Genomic DNA, 15,117 nt, shown 5'->3' on the forward strand with positions numbered 1-15,117 from the left:
TGACCACAGCTTAACTTGGTACCCGAGACATCTTAATGTTTGGTGTTATAGTAAAACTTGTGTACCAATATGTTATTGAAGATATCATTCAGGGTCAATATAGAGCAATGTAAAACCATTTAATATCATTAATTGATTGATTGTCAATTTTCTCTCTGTAGTCTGCATCCTGTAATTAATCTGAAGGGGAGGTAAATGATGGTGATAACTAAATATGGCCGGAGAAATGCACCAACTGGCTCAGGTATGTTTGAATAACTTTAACAATGACTGGGGAGGTGATCTGACTCAGCGATAACTATAACAATGACTGGGGAGGTGATCTGACTCAGTGATAACTATAACAATGACTGGGGAGGTGATCCAACTGAAGAATGTCTTTACTTTTACTTCTGTTATTGTCTGTTAAAGTTTTGTATATTATGACTTTAAATTGAAGTAACATGAAATTTATAACTTTTTTGTCAAAGAACTTTGAATTGAAATAGAGATACCTCATATCCATTTGTGATTTGAGATAATTATTACTATTTCTGGAAAGTCAAAATATATTTTCTTCTTTGTCACTTTTTGATGAACCTTCAAATCTGATAAAACTGTTTGAATTTTGAAGACCAAAATTGGCTGTGCTATCAAGGAAGGAGATCCGGGGAAGCTGAAAATGTTACTCCAAGCTGGAGAAGATGTTCATTTTAAGGACAGGGTAGGTTCCATGTCTTTCTTTATTGAAATGATTAGTTTAGTTTTGTCCAGAACTAAATTCTCCAAAATTTTCTGAATTTCTGATTTTAGCATGATTATTGATGTAGTAGTATTTTGCACCTTTTGGAAAAAAATAAAATGTAAAAGAGGTTTAATCAAAATTTTAAGTCCCTTTTTTACCAAAATCTCTGGTGATGACAGGATATGTTCAATTAAGGGTGTGTTACTTAGAAACATTTAGAAAATCAAAATTTAATCAATGATATACTGTGTAATGTACCTGTATATTGTGTAATGTACCAAGTAAATGTCTCTCCAGACTGTTAAATTTATCATTTAAAATTAACATCATTTGTATATTGTAGATGTAGACATTAAATTATCCCCTTTGAATGCATTTTGTGGATGATATTAAATTAGGTTCCGTGCGTGTGTGTGTATGTATCACTGGTGTAACAGTACAGAAACCATATAATTAAAGTTATATAGTCTGACATCACTGGTGAAACAGTACAGATACAATATAACTGTTCCTATATTCTGATATTACTGGTGGTTTTAATTTACAGAAAGGAAATACATATCTTCACTATGTGAGTTCCATGAACAGACCAGCTGTATTTCACATCATAGCAGCCTCTGGAATAGATGTCAACCTTCAAAACAAAGTAAGTAATTAAGTATCCTACTCCTGTAAACTGCAGCATTGGATTTTCCCTAAAATGTCAAAAGATCTGATGTTGACTGCAGACTTATTCTGAATAAACTGAAGACCAGTTACTAATACAGGGTGTTAGGTATAAAGACATGGGTTATCACAGTACAGGGTGATAGGTATAAAGACATGGGGTATCACAGTACAGGGTGATAGGTATAAAGGCATGGGTTATCTCAGTACAGGAGTACCGTTTTTTCTGTAGTCCAACTTGTCTATAACAGCTACAGTTGACAAAACAGCACCCATTCAGTGAAATCTGTCGGCCAGCTTGTCTAAAAAGTATAATGGACATAGCAGCATCATGGAATATTAGCACAGGGACACAATATTGTCTGTACAACTATGTTGTAGGAAGTGTGGGACTTGTCCACATGGCAACAGTGATCCAAAAATAAAATTCTTCTTCACAAATTAAAGTTAATTTGTTCACATAAGCTGAGATTGCCATAGAAATGCCAAATTTCTAATTTTAGTATTTTGTTATGTATAGATATACAATAGTACCTGTATGATGTATTGATGTCATGGTTTGATAGAATATGAATATTTATAACTGTTATGATTTAAGTGTGTTTAATTACTGTTTTAGCATGGCCATACACCTCTTCATGTCACAGCACTACAGAGACAGAGTGGACACCTTGGTGATCTTATGTGTTGGGGAGCTGATCCATCTATAGTTGCACTAGTAAGCTATATAATATATTAGATTTTTATCTCATTTGATGGTGATGGGCTGTATAAATCAATGTACTAGAACGGTCTGTCCTTCTGTCCATCTGTCCGTCCGTCCATCCATCCATCCATCCAAAATAACGGACGATAAAGGGATGGATCTTAGATATCCTTCCGTAACTATTACTACGGTGTCCATGTTCTGTCCACTTGAACTTGTCTCTACTCTCCTACTAGAATGTTAAACTAATTTCCGTGAACAATTACTTGTATCACAGCTACCCAAAGACTGTGATGTCAAGTTTCTGAGAATCAATAATAATATTCTTTCATTTTAACCCTTTCTGTAGGAGTTTATGCCCTTTAATGAAAAAATAGGAAAATTCTTTGTAAGGACAACTCCTCCTAAACTGTTAATTTCTGCCATTCCATTGAACCTTTATACATATCCTAACCACAAACATGTTTGGCTTATGAGGTTGGTCTGATCTGATTCAGGAACAACCCAAAGAAACTGAAAACTAATCATTTTTATGTAAAGGATAGAGCCAACGCTGCTGTTGCATCAATGGCGGTTTGCAGGTTATTCGTCTCCCGTCTGGATACCCTAGGGTATGCAGGGGATTGATGAGAAGGGGTGAGCTTAAATAGGGATGAATAAATCCAACAGACTGGAGGCGGGTTCTTTAAAGTTTTATTAGGTAGTTGGTCTACCGGTTTTGCCCTTATAATAGTCCTGGCCCCACTTGTATAAAACATCTCAACTTGAGATTTCCTCAAGTCGAGATTTTCCTCAGCTGATATCTCCTCAAAAACGGCTTGTATAAAATTTTCTCAAGGAACAGGAGGAAGGCATCAGCTAGGATGTCCTGAAATTCCTTGGGGAATTTTCGTACAAGATATTTTCAAGGAGATATTAGCTGAGGAAAATCTGGGCTTGAGGAAATTTCAAGTTGAGATGTTTTATACAAGTGGGGCCTGATGAAGCCCTATTATAAGGGCGAAACCAGTAGACCAGCTACCTAATAAAACTTTGAAGTACCCCCCTCCATTCTGTTGGATGGATTCATCCCTATTCATTTTTAGAAACTGGAAATTATCTGACATATGATGCAAAGACCGCCAACACCAAACTATTTATCTAATATGTCTCTTTACAGAATATGAAGACACCAGAGGAGGTGAACCCACAGGACAAGTACTGGCACAAAGTATATGACAAATACAAGGTGAGATTGAGGAAGACAAGTGGTTTTATAGCAACAGATGGTAGAATAATATTGGGTCTTTCAATTATTGCATTATTATATCATAAAATGTATTCATTATGAACAATGTGATGATTGATTTTTCTTTGCTTCCTGAAAATTTTCTGAGTGCATATAGTTGCTGCCTTCTCTGTCCATACCATCTCTCCATCTGACCTTTTGTGCCTGGAGCATAACTTTGCCAACAGTTTAGCCAGGATCGTGAAACTTCCTGTATATATAGGTCATACTAAGACAATGTTCAGTGTAACAACTTCAAGGCCCTTGATCCCTCAATTACAGAGTTACTGCCCTTTGTTAGAGCATAACTTTGCTTGCATTTACACTAGGATAACAAAAATTGGTGTGTGTATCGATCATACAAAGACAATGCGCAGTGTGTCAAATTTAGGGCCTGCAATACTTTATTTCAAAGTTATTGCCCTTTTGTCTCGAGCATAATTTTAAACTGCATGTATTTTGACTCAGATCATGAACTTGGTGGATACATAGATCATACTAAGACTTTGTGCAGTGTATTAAATTCAGGGTTCTTGACCCCAAAATGTTTGCCTGTATTTAACATAAGATAATGAACTTGGTCCTGCAAACCCTTAATCACAGAGTTATTACCCTTTGTTAAAATTTTGTGTTAAAGCATTACTTTGCCTGCATTCAGATATTGAAACATGGTGTATACATCAGTTATACAAAATCAAGGTGCAGTGTAGCAATGTCAGGGCCCATGACCCCTCAGTACAGAGTTATTGCCCTGAGCATAGCTTTGCTTGAATTAATATCACGAAACTTGGTGTATACATTGGTCATACTAAGAGAATGTGCAGTATGTATGCCAAATTCACTGCCCGCAACTTCTTACCCACGGAATGATTACCCTTTTTTAAAATTTTCTGTCCACTAAAGTCATTTTTGGGAGCATTTATCAGTTCCTCTGATATTCTTGTGCTGAAATTTTACAATAAGAAGTTAATAATTAATACTGAATGAAGTTAAAACTTCTTTCAAAACAGAGTTGTGATTACAATCTTTATCCATAATGTTAATACAAATTACTTCTGTCGTTGCTTTCAAATGTACATGACTGACCAGCAGTTTTTAAGTTTCTGTTTTAAGGTATTATCTGGATTAAGAGAGGCTAATTCTAATTGAGCACTTTCAGTAGTAAAACGTCCATCATATTTCTGAAAATAGGTTTTTACCATAATGTCCCTTAAAATTATCAAGATTGATTTTCTAAAATTATAGTACATATTTCAAATTGTTTTAGTCAGACCAGCATCAAAAAACCTTCTATATTTAGAAATTACTTGTTCATGAATAAAATTGAATGATACTTTATTTTCTGTTTGTATGTACAGTAATTTAAAGTCATTTGTAGTGGCCATACATAAGAATACTAACTTCTAACCATGGGCAGCTCATTAGCTGCATATAAGCCACACAGGAGAACGTATGCATTGGAAATGTATGCAGATTTACTTTTGTACATGAACAGAAAGTTAGTTTGTGTTGAAAGCAAAGAAATTACCCACCTCAATGCCCAAGTGCAGTAATTTGCTAACAGTAGGAGAAGGATGTCTATTCAAGCTCACATTTAGTAAATCTACTCATGTTAACGGCCTACATTATAACTTATCTATGGTATTCTGTGCTTGCCTTCCAAAACTGCACTGCCATTTTCAAACCTGGGAAAATTACAGCATGTCTAAATGCAAGTAGCTTAAGAATCAGATGAGATTTAAGGATAATTGTGACACTACATGATAACATTACTGTATCCCTTAACTTATAAAAGGAATATTCTTCTCTGTTTTTTTTTTTTTTTTTTTATCTTTTAAAAAGAATTTTCTATTTATTCAAAGCAGTATACAATGGTCTCCTGAAAACAGGACATGGTGTGATTGTGATGGGATGTCTGGGTCAGCTAGTAATTCACTAACATATACCACAGATACAGTTGTTTATAAACTAATACCATATGTCAAATACATTATAAAAATCTTCTACCAATCATTGAACTAACTGTTGGAGATTTCTTTAAGCCTGGTATATTCCAAGCCGTGAAGAATCATGATGTGGAGAGGGTGAAGGAACTGTTACACTGCTGGTGTAAAACAGACTCAGAAAAGGTATTGTTATAACAACACGTCAGGTAGATAAACAACAACATACTTCACCTCCGTGTGACCATGTTATATCAACACAATCCCTGTTCTCCAATCCCTTTTTGTTCATAAGACAATGAAATATTTTGAAATGGAAAGTACTTTATGGAATACATATTCTCAAATTTCATATCTAAATTATCTTGCATTTCAGTTGTGAAAATATAAAATGGCTGACAGGTGGCCATCTTGGATTTTAGCTCGAAAATCACAGCAATTTTTTTTCTTCCTCAAAGTACTTGACAGGTCATTCTCAAAATTTATATGTCAATCTGATTTATATATGTCAGTATAACAAACTGTATGTCAATCTGATTATTACTATCATAAACATGAATAGATCAGACAAAGGTGTGTATTGTCTAAGAAGGTTTTATTTTTCTGTACAGAATGGTCAGACTTTACATAAGTGTCTAACAAGGTTTTATTTTTCTGTACAGAATGGTCATACTTTACTGTAGTGTCTAACAGGGGTTTATTTTTCTGTACAGAATGGTCAGACTTTACTGTAGTGTCTAACAGGGATTTATTTTTCTGTACAGAATGGTCAGACTTTACTGTAGTGTCTAACAGGGATTTATTTTTCTGTACAGAATGGTCAGACTTTACTGTAGTGTCTAACAGGGATTTATTTTTCTGTACAGAATGGTCAGACTTTACTGTAGTGTCTAACAGGGATTTATTTTTCTGTACAGAATGGTCAGACTTTACATAAGTGTCTAACAGGGATTTATTTTTCTGTACAGAATGGCCAGACTTTACATAAGTGTCTAACAAGGTTTTATTTTTCTGTACAGAATGGTCAGACTTTACTGTAGTGTCTAACAAGGTTTTATTTTTCTGTACAGAATAGTCAGACTTTACTGTAGTGTCTAACAAGGTTTTATTTTTCTGTACAGAATGGTCAGACTTTACTATAGTGTCTAACAGGAATTTATTTGTCTGTACAGAATGGTCAGACTTTACATAAGTGTCTAACAGGGATTTATTTGTCTGTACAGAATGGTCAGACTTTATTGTAGTGTCTAACAGGGATTTATGTGTCTGTACAGAATGGTCAGACATTACTGTAGTGTCTAATAGGGATTAATTTTTCTGTACAGAATGGTCAGACTTTGCGCCAGTTCGCTGCTGCTCACAAACATCATGACATTGTCAGTATACTGGACAGACATCGAGCCACAATGGTAAGAAAAAATATCAACAAAGTGTCACGTTCACGTCTATACAGGTTTTATAGTGTGTATGTCTTATCTTATTTACTATTTACTGTTGTTTTGTCATGTTATCGAAGCAACTTCTGTTTTGGGTCAATATTTGTACTATGAACCAAAATCTGTTTCAAAGAAAATATGAGATTTTTATCAAAGTTTCAATTTTTTGTATAGTGATTTAATTTAAAATAATTTCAGAACCAACAAGTTTTCATTTGATATGGTTCCCTGTGATATGTACAGTACTGTGTATATGTAATAGTGTCTTCAATGTAGGAATCCATTCTTAAAGTATTACTGGGTAAAAAGTTCAAAGGCAAAGTTTACATCTTTATTGTGTTACTATGATGGTTAAGGCCACTGTTAGGATTGGACAAAGAGCAAGGTCCTTTCTTACAAGTTCCTGTACTAATTACACTTAAAGACTAAAAAGGTCATGAGAAAGGCAAAGATCTAACTTACAGATCCATTCATGAAGGGCACCAAGATCTCTCAGGGATTGGAGACATGTTGATGAAAATGATTGGTTAATGATCATGTGTAATGATGTATATGTCTTACAGGTTCTCCTCTCTCTTACAGTTGTCAGTTTTCATTATTTTATCACATAGATGTAATATTTAGTGCTATTATTTCCTGCCTGTAGGATGCCATATATGGGGTCTTGGAATTTGACTATGACAAACTCAAACGAGGATTAAAGAAGACAAGATGTGATGTCAATTTTCTTAACTGGGTAAGGTTGTCATTTCAAGCAGTTTGTCCCATTACTATACAATGTAATTTGAAATGATTAAACTTTTTATGGTAACGGTTGACGAAATTGGTAACCTGATTCAGTCATACTGGCTAATATTTTACCCGAGGTAACAAAAGCTGGCGTCATGGAAATGACAAAAATTTTCACAGAAATAATGAACTGTATTTTATAAATCATAGGCCAGTCTGTGTCAGGCAACGAATATTTTGTTACAGATATTTTTTTGAGATATTACCAGTTATTTCTTATTTTAATAGACTTATTTGTCAGTTGACCTATAAGATATTAATTTTATCATCCTTTCTAGGCTTCACAAAAACAGCACATACTACAACATGCGATCCAGCTGCGTGACTACAGACTTGTTCAGATGCTATGTGATGCTGGAGCTGATGTCAACGTTCATGTCCGCTTAAAGAATTATTTCAGGGTGTGTTTAAAACGCTTCAAAGACATCATTTAGAAAGCAAACATTTAAACTGCTTCATTTAGATAAGATATTTTGAAAAACAGAAAATTATTAGATACATACAGTGTTTGTATCTGTGAAGAAAATGTTCAAAAGAAACAGCAGGCATTTTTAGTTATTGTATTATCTACACAGTATTAAAGCAATAGAAATCCTTTTAAAAATAAATTGTTGCAAAAACAGTTACAAACCTCATTTTGCACATTTTCATTTTTGCAAGTGAAGTGTGCCTTCCTGCTAAATTGTCTATTCATTCACAGTTCATACATCTGCAGACATTCATGGTTATTCACTGGCGTAAAAAAAACCTCTCAGACATTTTTGGATATGGAAGGAACATGTTTGTCAGTGTTAATTGAAGTTTATTTTACATGTGCCACCAAAAATGGGTCTTGAAACAGAAATGTTAATTAATTCAAACATGTGTCAGATCCCAAATGTCAATGAGCAACAGTAACAGTAGAAATAAGTGTTTCTCATTTATATAACATGTTTATTAAGTTTTCGAATAAAACAAGCAGATTAACACTGATCAATGACACTGTCTTAAAACTGTACACAGCTCAACCACACATACTGTAACTATTTCATCAAAATACATAAAGTCTAGTTGCTTTCAGTTAAATCTTTCACATCAAACCGTGATACTAAAGTGAAGTTGAAGGATTCCACCAAATGTAGGAATCCAGGTTTTGTTATTTTTTTCATTTTATCAGATTTTTTTTATGATTTGATGAAGAAAATTCCGTCTGACTTCAGGCTCCCCTTTACTTTGAAGCCATTTCTCCTGAAATGAAACCAGACATTATGTGGAAGATTTTGGAATCAAATGCAAATTTTCATCTGAAAGATGAGGTAAGTGTTAAATTGTAGAAATTGTAAGTATGTCGTCATCTTTGTTGACTTCTTAAGGGATGGGGATTAGAAAACCATTTAACAGTCCCTGAATTAACTAGGGATCACATGATAAATAGAATCTTTTATCCTCTGGAGACTGGTAGTCCTATGTTCTATCAACTTTTATATATCTGTCTGGAGTGGTTAAGCATCAGGACCCAGTTATTCAAAGACTGGTCAGAGATAAACAGTGATAATTGAAAAACTTCAGAATGAAACACAATTGCATACACTTTTTATCATTTCACAAATTTATTGAGACACATAAAACTGATATTTTTTAATGTCAAGTTTGCTTTTAAACCTTGTTTGTACAGTGGCAACAATTCGAATTTTTCACTAACCACTGGTTAATATGAACTAACCTTTGAGCGAGTGCGGCCAGAACTCAGTCTCTATAAAAAGTGAGGTAAACATCTCATTCATGGGTCGACACTCAAACGAAAATTGTATAAACAAATGCCATCTTCACATGCATATCACACATTGATCAAAATGTCTTTATCTACAATATTTCCAAACAGGATATGTTCCTTAATAATACACTCCCTAAATGTACCACATCCCCGCTGTACTCATTTTCAGTTTACGTTTGTGTTAGCCATCCCTCCTCTAATCACATGCTTATTGTCTCACCACATCTTGTGCATGCCCCAATGTTCTGACAATAATGTAACGACAAAGTTTTTCTCTCCATCTCCCACTTCACTTCTGTGCCATTTATACAACAAATGGCACCAATACATATCAAGATTATGGGATAAGACTGTTAAAGAGCAAATGTCATACATCATGACTTTTTGGAAAATTCCATGGAAATTGCGGCATCACGTTAAAACATGTAGTTTAGTTCCTGCCTTATTCCCATCAAAATATGGGTAAGTTACACAAAAGGAAAAAAGGTTAAACAGAATCTATCATCCCCAAGAGGCTGATATTTTGGGGATCTCATGATAAGTGGAATTTTCCATCAACATACTTGCCATGGAACCAAAGTGACACCATATCATCGTCTTGTGATCTAAACTGTTTATACGGTACATTCATGTGAATACTAATTATATTAGCACATGTTGAGCGAAGATGTAACATGTTAATTTTGTGGTGTTTGAATTATGACCTGGGTTATATCAATAACAAATTAAAAAACAATAAGAATACAGAATATGTATCATTTGAAATTTGCATTTATATTAACTGGAGGACACACTCTGTTAATTATTAGAAATTATAGTGTCTGGTGAAACAATGTTGTATCTACTGTATAAATGAGCTCTTCATTCACAATCTGTCACTTTTCACTTTTCCTGTGCCTATCTTATATCAACTAAACATGTATATATCACCTGATGTACAAGTATCCACCATTTGGTGTTAAATCCAGAATATCAGATTTTACCTAGTTTCATAGTTTCATCATTGAAGAACAGTAATTAAAAATATATAATGTAATTATTTCTTGGTTTAGAAATGTGTTAGTTGAATATTCAGTAGGAAAGCTGATGGTGAAGACAGTGATAGTCCACAGTGTCAAACACACTGTATGGTATATCAGTGGCAGATGATGTACTGGCATTCACTCTGTATAACAAATATATACTATTAGATCTGTACTTATTATTGTTTTACCATCATATTTATAAAATTTAGGTCTTCCCATGGAACCCGATTTTTTATAAAGAGCTAAGAATAAAGGTATATATGTTGTGATGATTTGTGAATCCTCATGGTTTTTGTTTCCACTTCAGAGAGGAAGGAATGCTATGCTCTATGCCTTGGACAGGGACAGAGGATTTATGTCTCTAGATATCTTCCGATATATCATAGAAAATGGTGGCAACGTGGCAGACAGAGATGAGGTTTGTTGTCCTTCATTACAAGTAATTTGTAATATTGGACATCTGCACTGTATTGGTACCTTGGTGATCTGTCCTGTTTTTGTCCCCAGTATAACACTGTATTAACCCCTAAATATGTCACCTCCGTTTGTGTAAAATTTAGTATTAAAATTTTATAATACTGGCTTATTTCGTGAATATTTTTTAGCAAACTATTTCAAAATTGATGATCCTGCAAAAATGAAGAAGGGGGCTTTTTTGCAAACGAATATAATAAGACATCTTACAAATGAAATAACAAAGCTGTTTCACGAAGGATTTTTGTGAAGTAGTATTTAATTGTTCATGGGGTAGAAATACATGTATGAGGCTTTTATTGACCTTCTTTGGATTATGTTGAAAGTACCTCACACAGAAGTGTGCTTTCTGAAGAGACGTATCAATTTTTCAAATCTTAGTAGATTTAATCATCTTTTATATATCAACAGACTGGAGTGACCATAAGAGATACTGCCAGATTCGCACGTCGACCAGACATCATCAACTATATTGATAAGGTATGATGTCATTCTCTACTATCATGACAAGATGCTTGTTATTATCAAGGTCTGGTGTCTCCTTCTGTCCATATGTTGTCTGTCATCATTCCTGAGAAATTCTTGGTAGTTGTAATTACGTGACTGCCATGGTAACTGGTGGTGATATAGGGTGGGCATATAGTGTTACATAAAGGTGGAGTTATTGCCCTTTGCATTTAGAATAATGTGCAAGCTATCAGTTTTCTGGACTTTTTGTAATTATGTTTAGGGTTGATTAAACATACATATTTAAGTGACCTGTTTTCAGATAAATACAAGGATTTATTAACCTGAGTATAAAAACACTAGCATAGTGTTGACCAAATATATGAATTCTAAAAAGGGGAGATAATGAAAAAATGGCTGATGTGCAAAACAAAATGGCCAACATGTAGCTATCGTGGATTTGTACAAACCTAGTGTATTATTGATATTACTCAGCAAATATGAGAAATTTCTTCTAAAGTTTCAATTTGGTTATACAGTTTCATTAAAAGACATGATATACTGTCAATATGTGAACATCATGTTTCTGAACGGATCAATGTTACCAAAAATAAAATGACTTGTCTTCATGAATTTACGGCTTAATTTGATGTTTTGAAACTTTCATGAATTACAAACTTTTGAATTTCGGTCTGTAATTTGTAAGAGTTCTCTGTGTGTTAATTGGTAAAGATATTTTTATCATTTCAGTGCTATGTGAAGATGATTCGGACCAGTGATATTGAGAAATTACAGGGGCTGGCTACAGATGGCTATGATAGTATGCTTATTACTTATAACGTAAGTGTTGGTGTCCCCAAATTATCTCATGTTTATCTCATTAATTATCACTTGTAGAAATTTTTTGAATGCATTAAAAAGATATCAATAGACTCATTTTGTAAAAAAAACAAATTTATTCTTTTAATTTTTTTTCTGATGCAAACATTTTAATGATCAAGACAAGACATACATAACATTAAAAATGTGTCTTCACACAGGAGAGTTCTCATACTAACACACATCATTCACATTTCTCACACACACTTTTAGTCTTACATGTTCATATTTTCAACAAAAAACAACTTAATCTTATAAGGACTATGATTAAGGTAATTCCTCAGTTCTTCATCAGTTTTATTCAAACTTGGTAGTGTATTGTATCTAAATAACTACATTTAGTGTTTCCAAAACTTCTGTAATGAAAACACAATGGAGACTTCTTTTTTATTGAAATTGAAACATCATTAAATTAACTGGGTGAGCTAAACAATTTGGTCAAAAGGTTTAGGAATATGAAAATACAATGGTACCATTTTCAAAAATTTCACGATTGACATTTGGTAACCATGGCAAAGGAGAGCCTCTGTTTCAAGAAATCTTGTCAGGACAATTCTCTTAAGTCTGCAAACCAATTTTGAATTAATTTGTTAAAAATGTTAATGTAGAAATGCATGCAAATATTTTTTGTTTTTTGTTGTTTTTTTTTGAGAAATTTTGGCCACAATACACAGGTATTTGTATATGGGGAAATAACTCCTGAGTCTCTATCATGTTTTCACTTAAAATCTTAGGCCAACTTGCCATAAAAGTCAGACCTTACATCTATACAACACAGATACCTAAATGACCATTATACAGATGCTGGAGGCAAAAAATTGATAAAATTTCCTTTTCCACATCAAGGAAGAAATGTTGATAATGAACAGGACAAGAATTGAACACAAAAGACCGATTCACTTAGAATTGATATAACAATACAATCACTGTATGTTTTGATTCTGATTTTAGTACAGGGATTCCTTCATCTATGCAGCAGGCAATGAGACAGATGATGCCCTTAAGTTTATTGAATGGCTGCCTACATTCCAGGTGAGAGACCTCATTGAAATAGGTTGTATGTGTTGTTAATAATTTGGATCTTTGTACATTAGACAGAGAGTGAAAACATGAATTATCATTATTCATTAGGTGTATACATGTGTTCATGTCTTTAGCATGTCCTGATTTCCCATCACTCATGAAAATGTCAAGTGTGTGCGTGTGTGCGTGTGTGCGTACGTGTGTGCGTGCAGGTGTGTGTTTGTTTGTTCTTTCTTGATCACTCCAAGTCTTAGGAATTGCATCGAGTAAGATAACATTCCAAACTCATACTATTGAAGGAAACTTTTCTTTTGGTAGAATTCTGTTTCTTGGTGTAAACTTTAAGAAATGTAGTTTTCAAGGTAAAAATGTTCACATCAATGACACTCTCAATCAGTTTTTTGTAATGTTAAAAAACTACTACACTAAGTGTTAGTCTACAAAGCTATTTTTATTATTTTTCTGCAGAATGAAACAAATTCTCTACAGCACAGTATACGACATGCCCCATTATCTTCTGTGAGGGATATCGTAGAATCCTGTCAAAGCCCAGACATGCTTGTTAACTGCAGAGATAAGGTAAGATAAACACTCACAGAATCTCATTACAACTCATACCTGTACCTACATGAATCTTGGGTAATGTTGAGGCTTGTTGATTCCTGTACCCAATCACATGGTTCAATGATTCCTGTATTTTTTGGTCAATTGGTCAGGTAACTCTCTCTGAATGGTTTCCTACCTTATTGTCAGGTAACTCTCTCTGAATGACTTCCTACCTTATTGTCAGGTAACTCTCTCGGAATGACTTCCTACCTTATTGTCAGGTAACTCTCTCTGAATGGTTTCCTACCTTATTGTCAGGTAACTCTCTCTGAATGACTTCCTACCTTATTGTCAGGTAACCTTATTGTCAGGTAACTCTCTCTGAATGGTTTCCTACTTTATTGTCAGGTAACTCTCTCTGAATGACTTCCTACCTTATTGTCAAGTAACTCTCTCTGAATGACGTCCTAACTTATTGTCAGGTAACTCTCGGAATGACTTCCTACCTCATTGTCAGGTAACTCTCTCTGAATGGTTTCCTACCTTATTGTCAGGTAACCCTCTTGAAATGACTTTCTACCTTATTGTCTGGTAACTTTCTCTGAATGACATCCTCACTTATTGTCAGGTAACTTTCTCTGAATGACGTCCTAACTTATTGTCAGGTAACTTTCTCTGAATGACACCCTACCTTATTGTCAGCTAACTTTCTCTGAATGACATCCTAACTTATTGTCTGGTAACTCTCTCAGAATTACACCCTACCTTATTGTCAGGTAACTCTCTCTGAATGACACCCTAACTTATTCTCTGGTAACTCTCTCTGAACGTCTTATTTCCTTATATTTAGGGTAATTTTCTCAAAATGATTTCTCTCCCTGTTGCTGTGAAACTCCCTCAGTTTACTGTTTTATTTGTAACTTTAGGCGATGAGGACACCACTGATTTTAGCCTGTCTCTTCGCCCGTGAGGATGTTATCAAGTATCTTCTTGGTTTCTCTGCCGTTATTGTGAACAGCACTGACTGTGTAAGTATTAAGTACACCTTATGTAATATATAATGACAGGGGAGATAACCTCTCACTGTGTAAGTATTAAGTACACTTTATGTATTATATAATGACAAGGGAGATAATCTCTCACTGTGTAAGTAAGAAGAACATTTTATGTATTATATAATGACAAGGGAGATAACCTCTAATTGTATATGTTTTAAATACACTTTATGTAATATATAATGACAGGGGAGATAACCTCTCACTGTGTATGTTTTAGGTACATTTGATCTAATGTAGCCTCACAATGAATGTTTATATTGTCTAGTGTGACAGAAGCTGTTTGCATTATTCCTACATGTTGGGTGAAGATGGTGACTCTATCAGGAAGCTCCTGATATCAGCTGGTATTAATACTGATCAAAAAGACACAGTGAGTATAAT

At 34.2% G+C, this 15,117-nt stretch overlaps 1 protein-coding gene across 1 annotated transcript in view; it reads left to right on the forward strand.

Moving 5' to 3' along the window:
- The first annotated feature begins 214 nt into the window (after positions 1-214).
- Positions 215-15,117, forward strand: part of LOC132554022 (serine/threonine-protein phosphatase 6 regulatory ankyrin repeat subunit B-like) — a 28,298-nt gene continuing 13,395 nt past the window's right edge. Inside the window, exons 1-17 of the mRNA XM_060218319.1 lie at positions 215-244; positions 614-703; positions 1,272-1,370; positions 2,010-2,108; positions 3,256-3,324; positions 5,406-5,492; positions 6,632-6,715; positions 7,389-7,478; positions 7,810-7,932; positions 8,731-8,826; positions 10,617-10,727; positions 11,195-11,263; positions 11,981-12,082; positions 13,061-13,141; positions 13,601-13,711; positions 14,605-14,706; positions 15,002-15,106. Of these exons, the coding sequence (XP_060074302.1) occupies positions 215-244; positions 614-703; positions 1,272-1,370; positions 2,010-2,108; positions 3,256-3,324; positions 5,406-5,492; positions 6,632-6,715; positions 7,389-7,478; positions 7,810-7,932; positions 8,731-8,826; positions 10,617-10,727; positions 11,195-11,263; positions 11,981-12,082; positions 13,061-13,141; positions 13,601-13,711; positions 14,605-14,706; positions 15,002-15,106 (1,548 nt within the window). The remainder of the gene's footprint in view (positions 245-613; positions 704-1,271; positions 1,371-2,009; positions 2,109-3,255; positions 3,325-5,405; positions 5,493-6,631; positions 6,716-7,388; positions 7,479-7,809; positions 7,933-8,730; positions 8,827-10,616; positions 10,728-11,194; positions 11,264-11,980; positions 12,083-13,060; positions 13,142-13,600; positions 13,712-14,604; positions 14,707-15,001; positions 15,107-15,117) is intronic.

The sequence above is a fragment of the Ylistrum balloti genome, unplaced genomic scaffold (assembly GCF_031769215.1).
Source record: "Ylistrum balloti isolate Yb309-2 unplaced genomic scaffold, AGI_CSIRO_Ybal_v1 Utg370370, whole genome shotgun sequence".
NCBI classification, from domain to species: domain Eukaryota; kingdom Metazoa; phylum Mollusca; class Bivalvia; order Pectinida; family Pectinidae; genus Ylistrum; species Ylistrum balloti.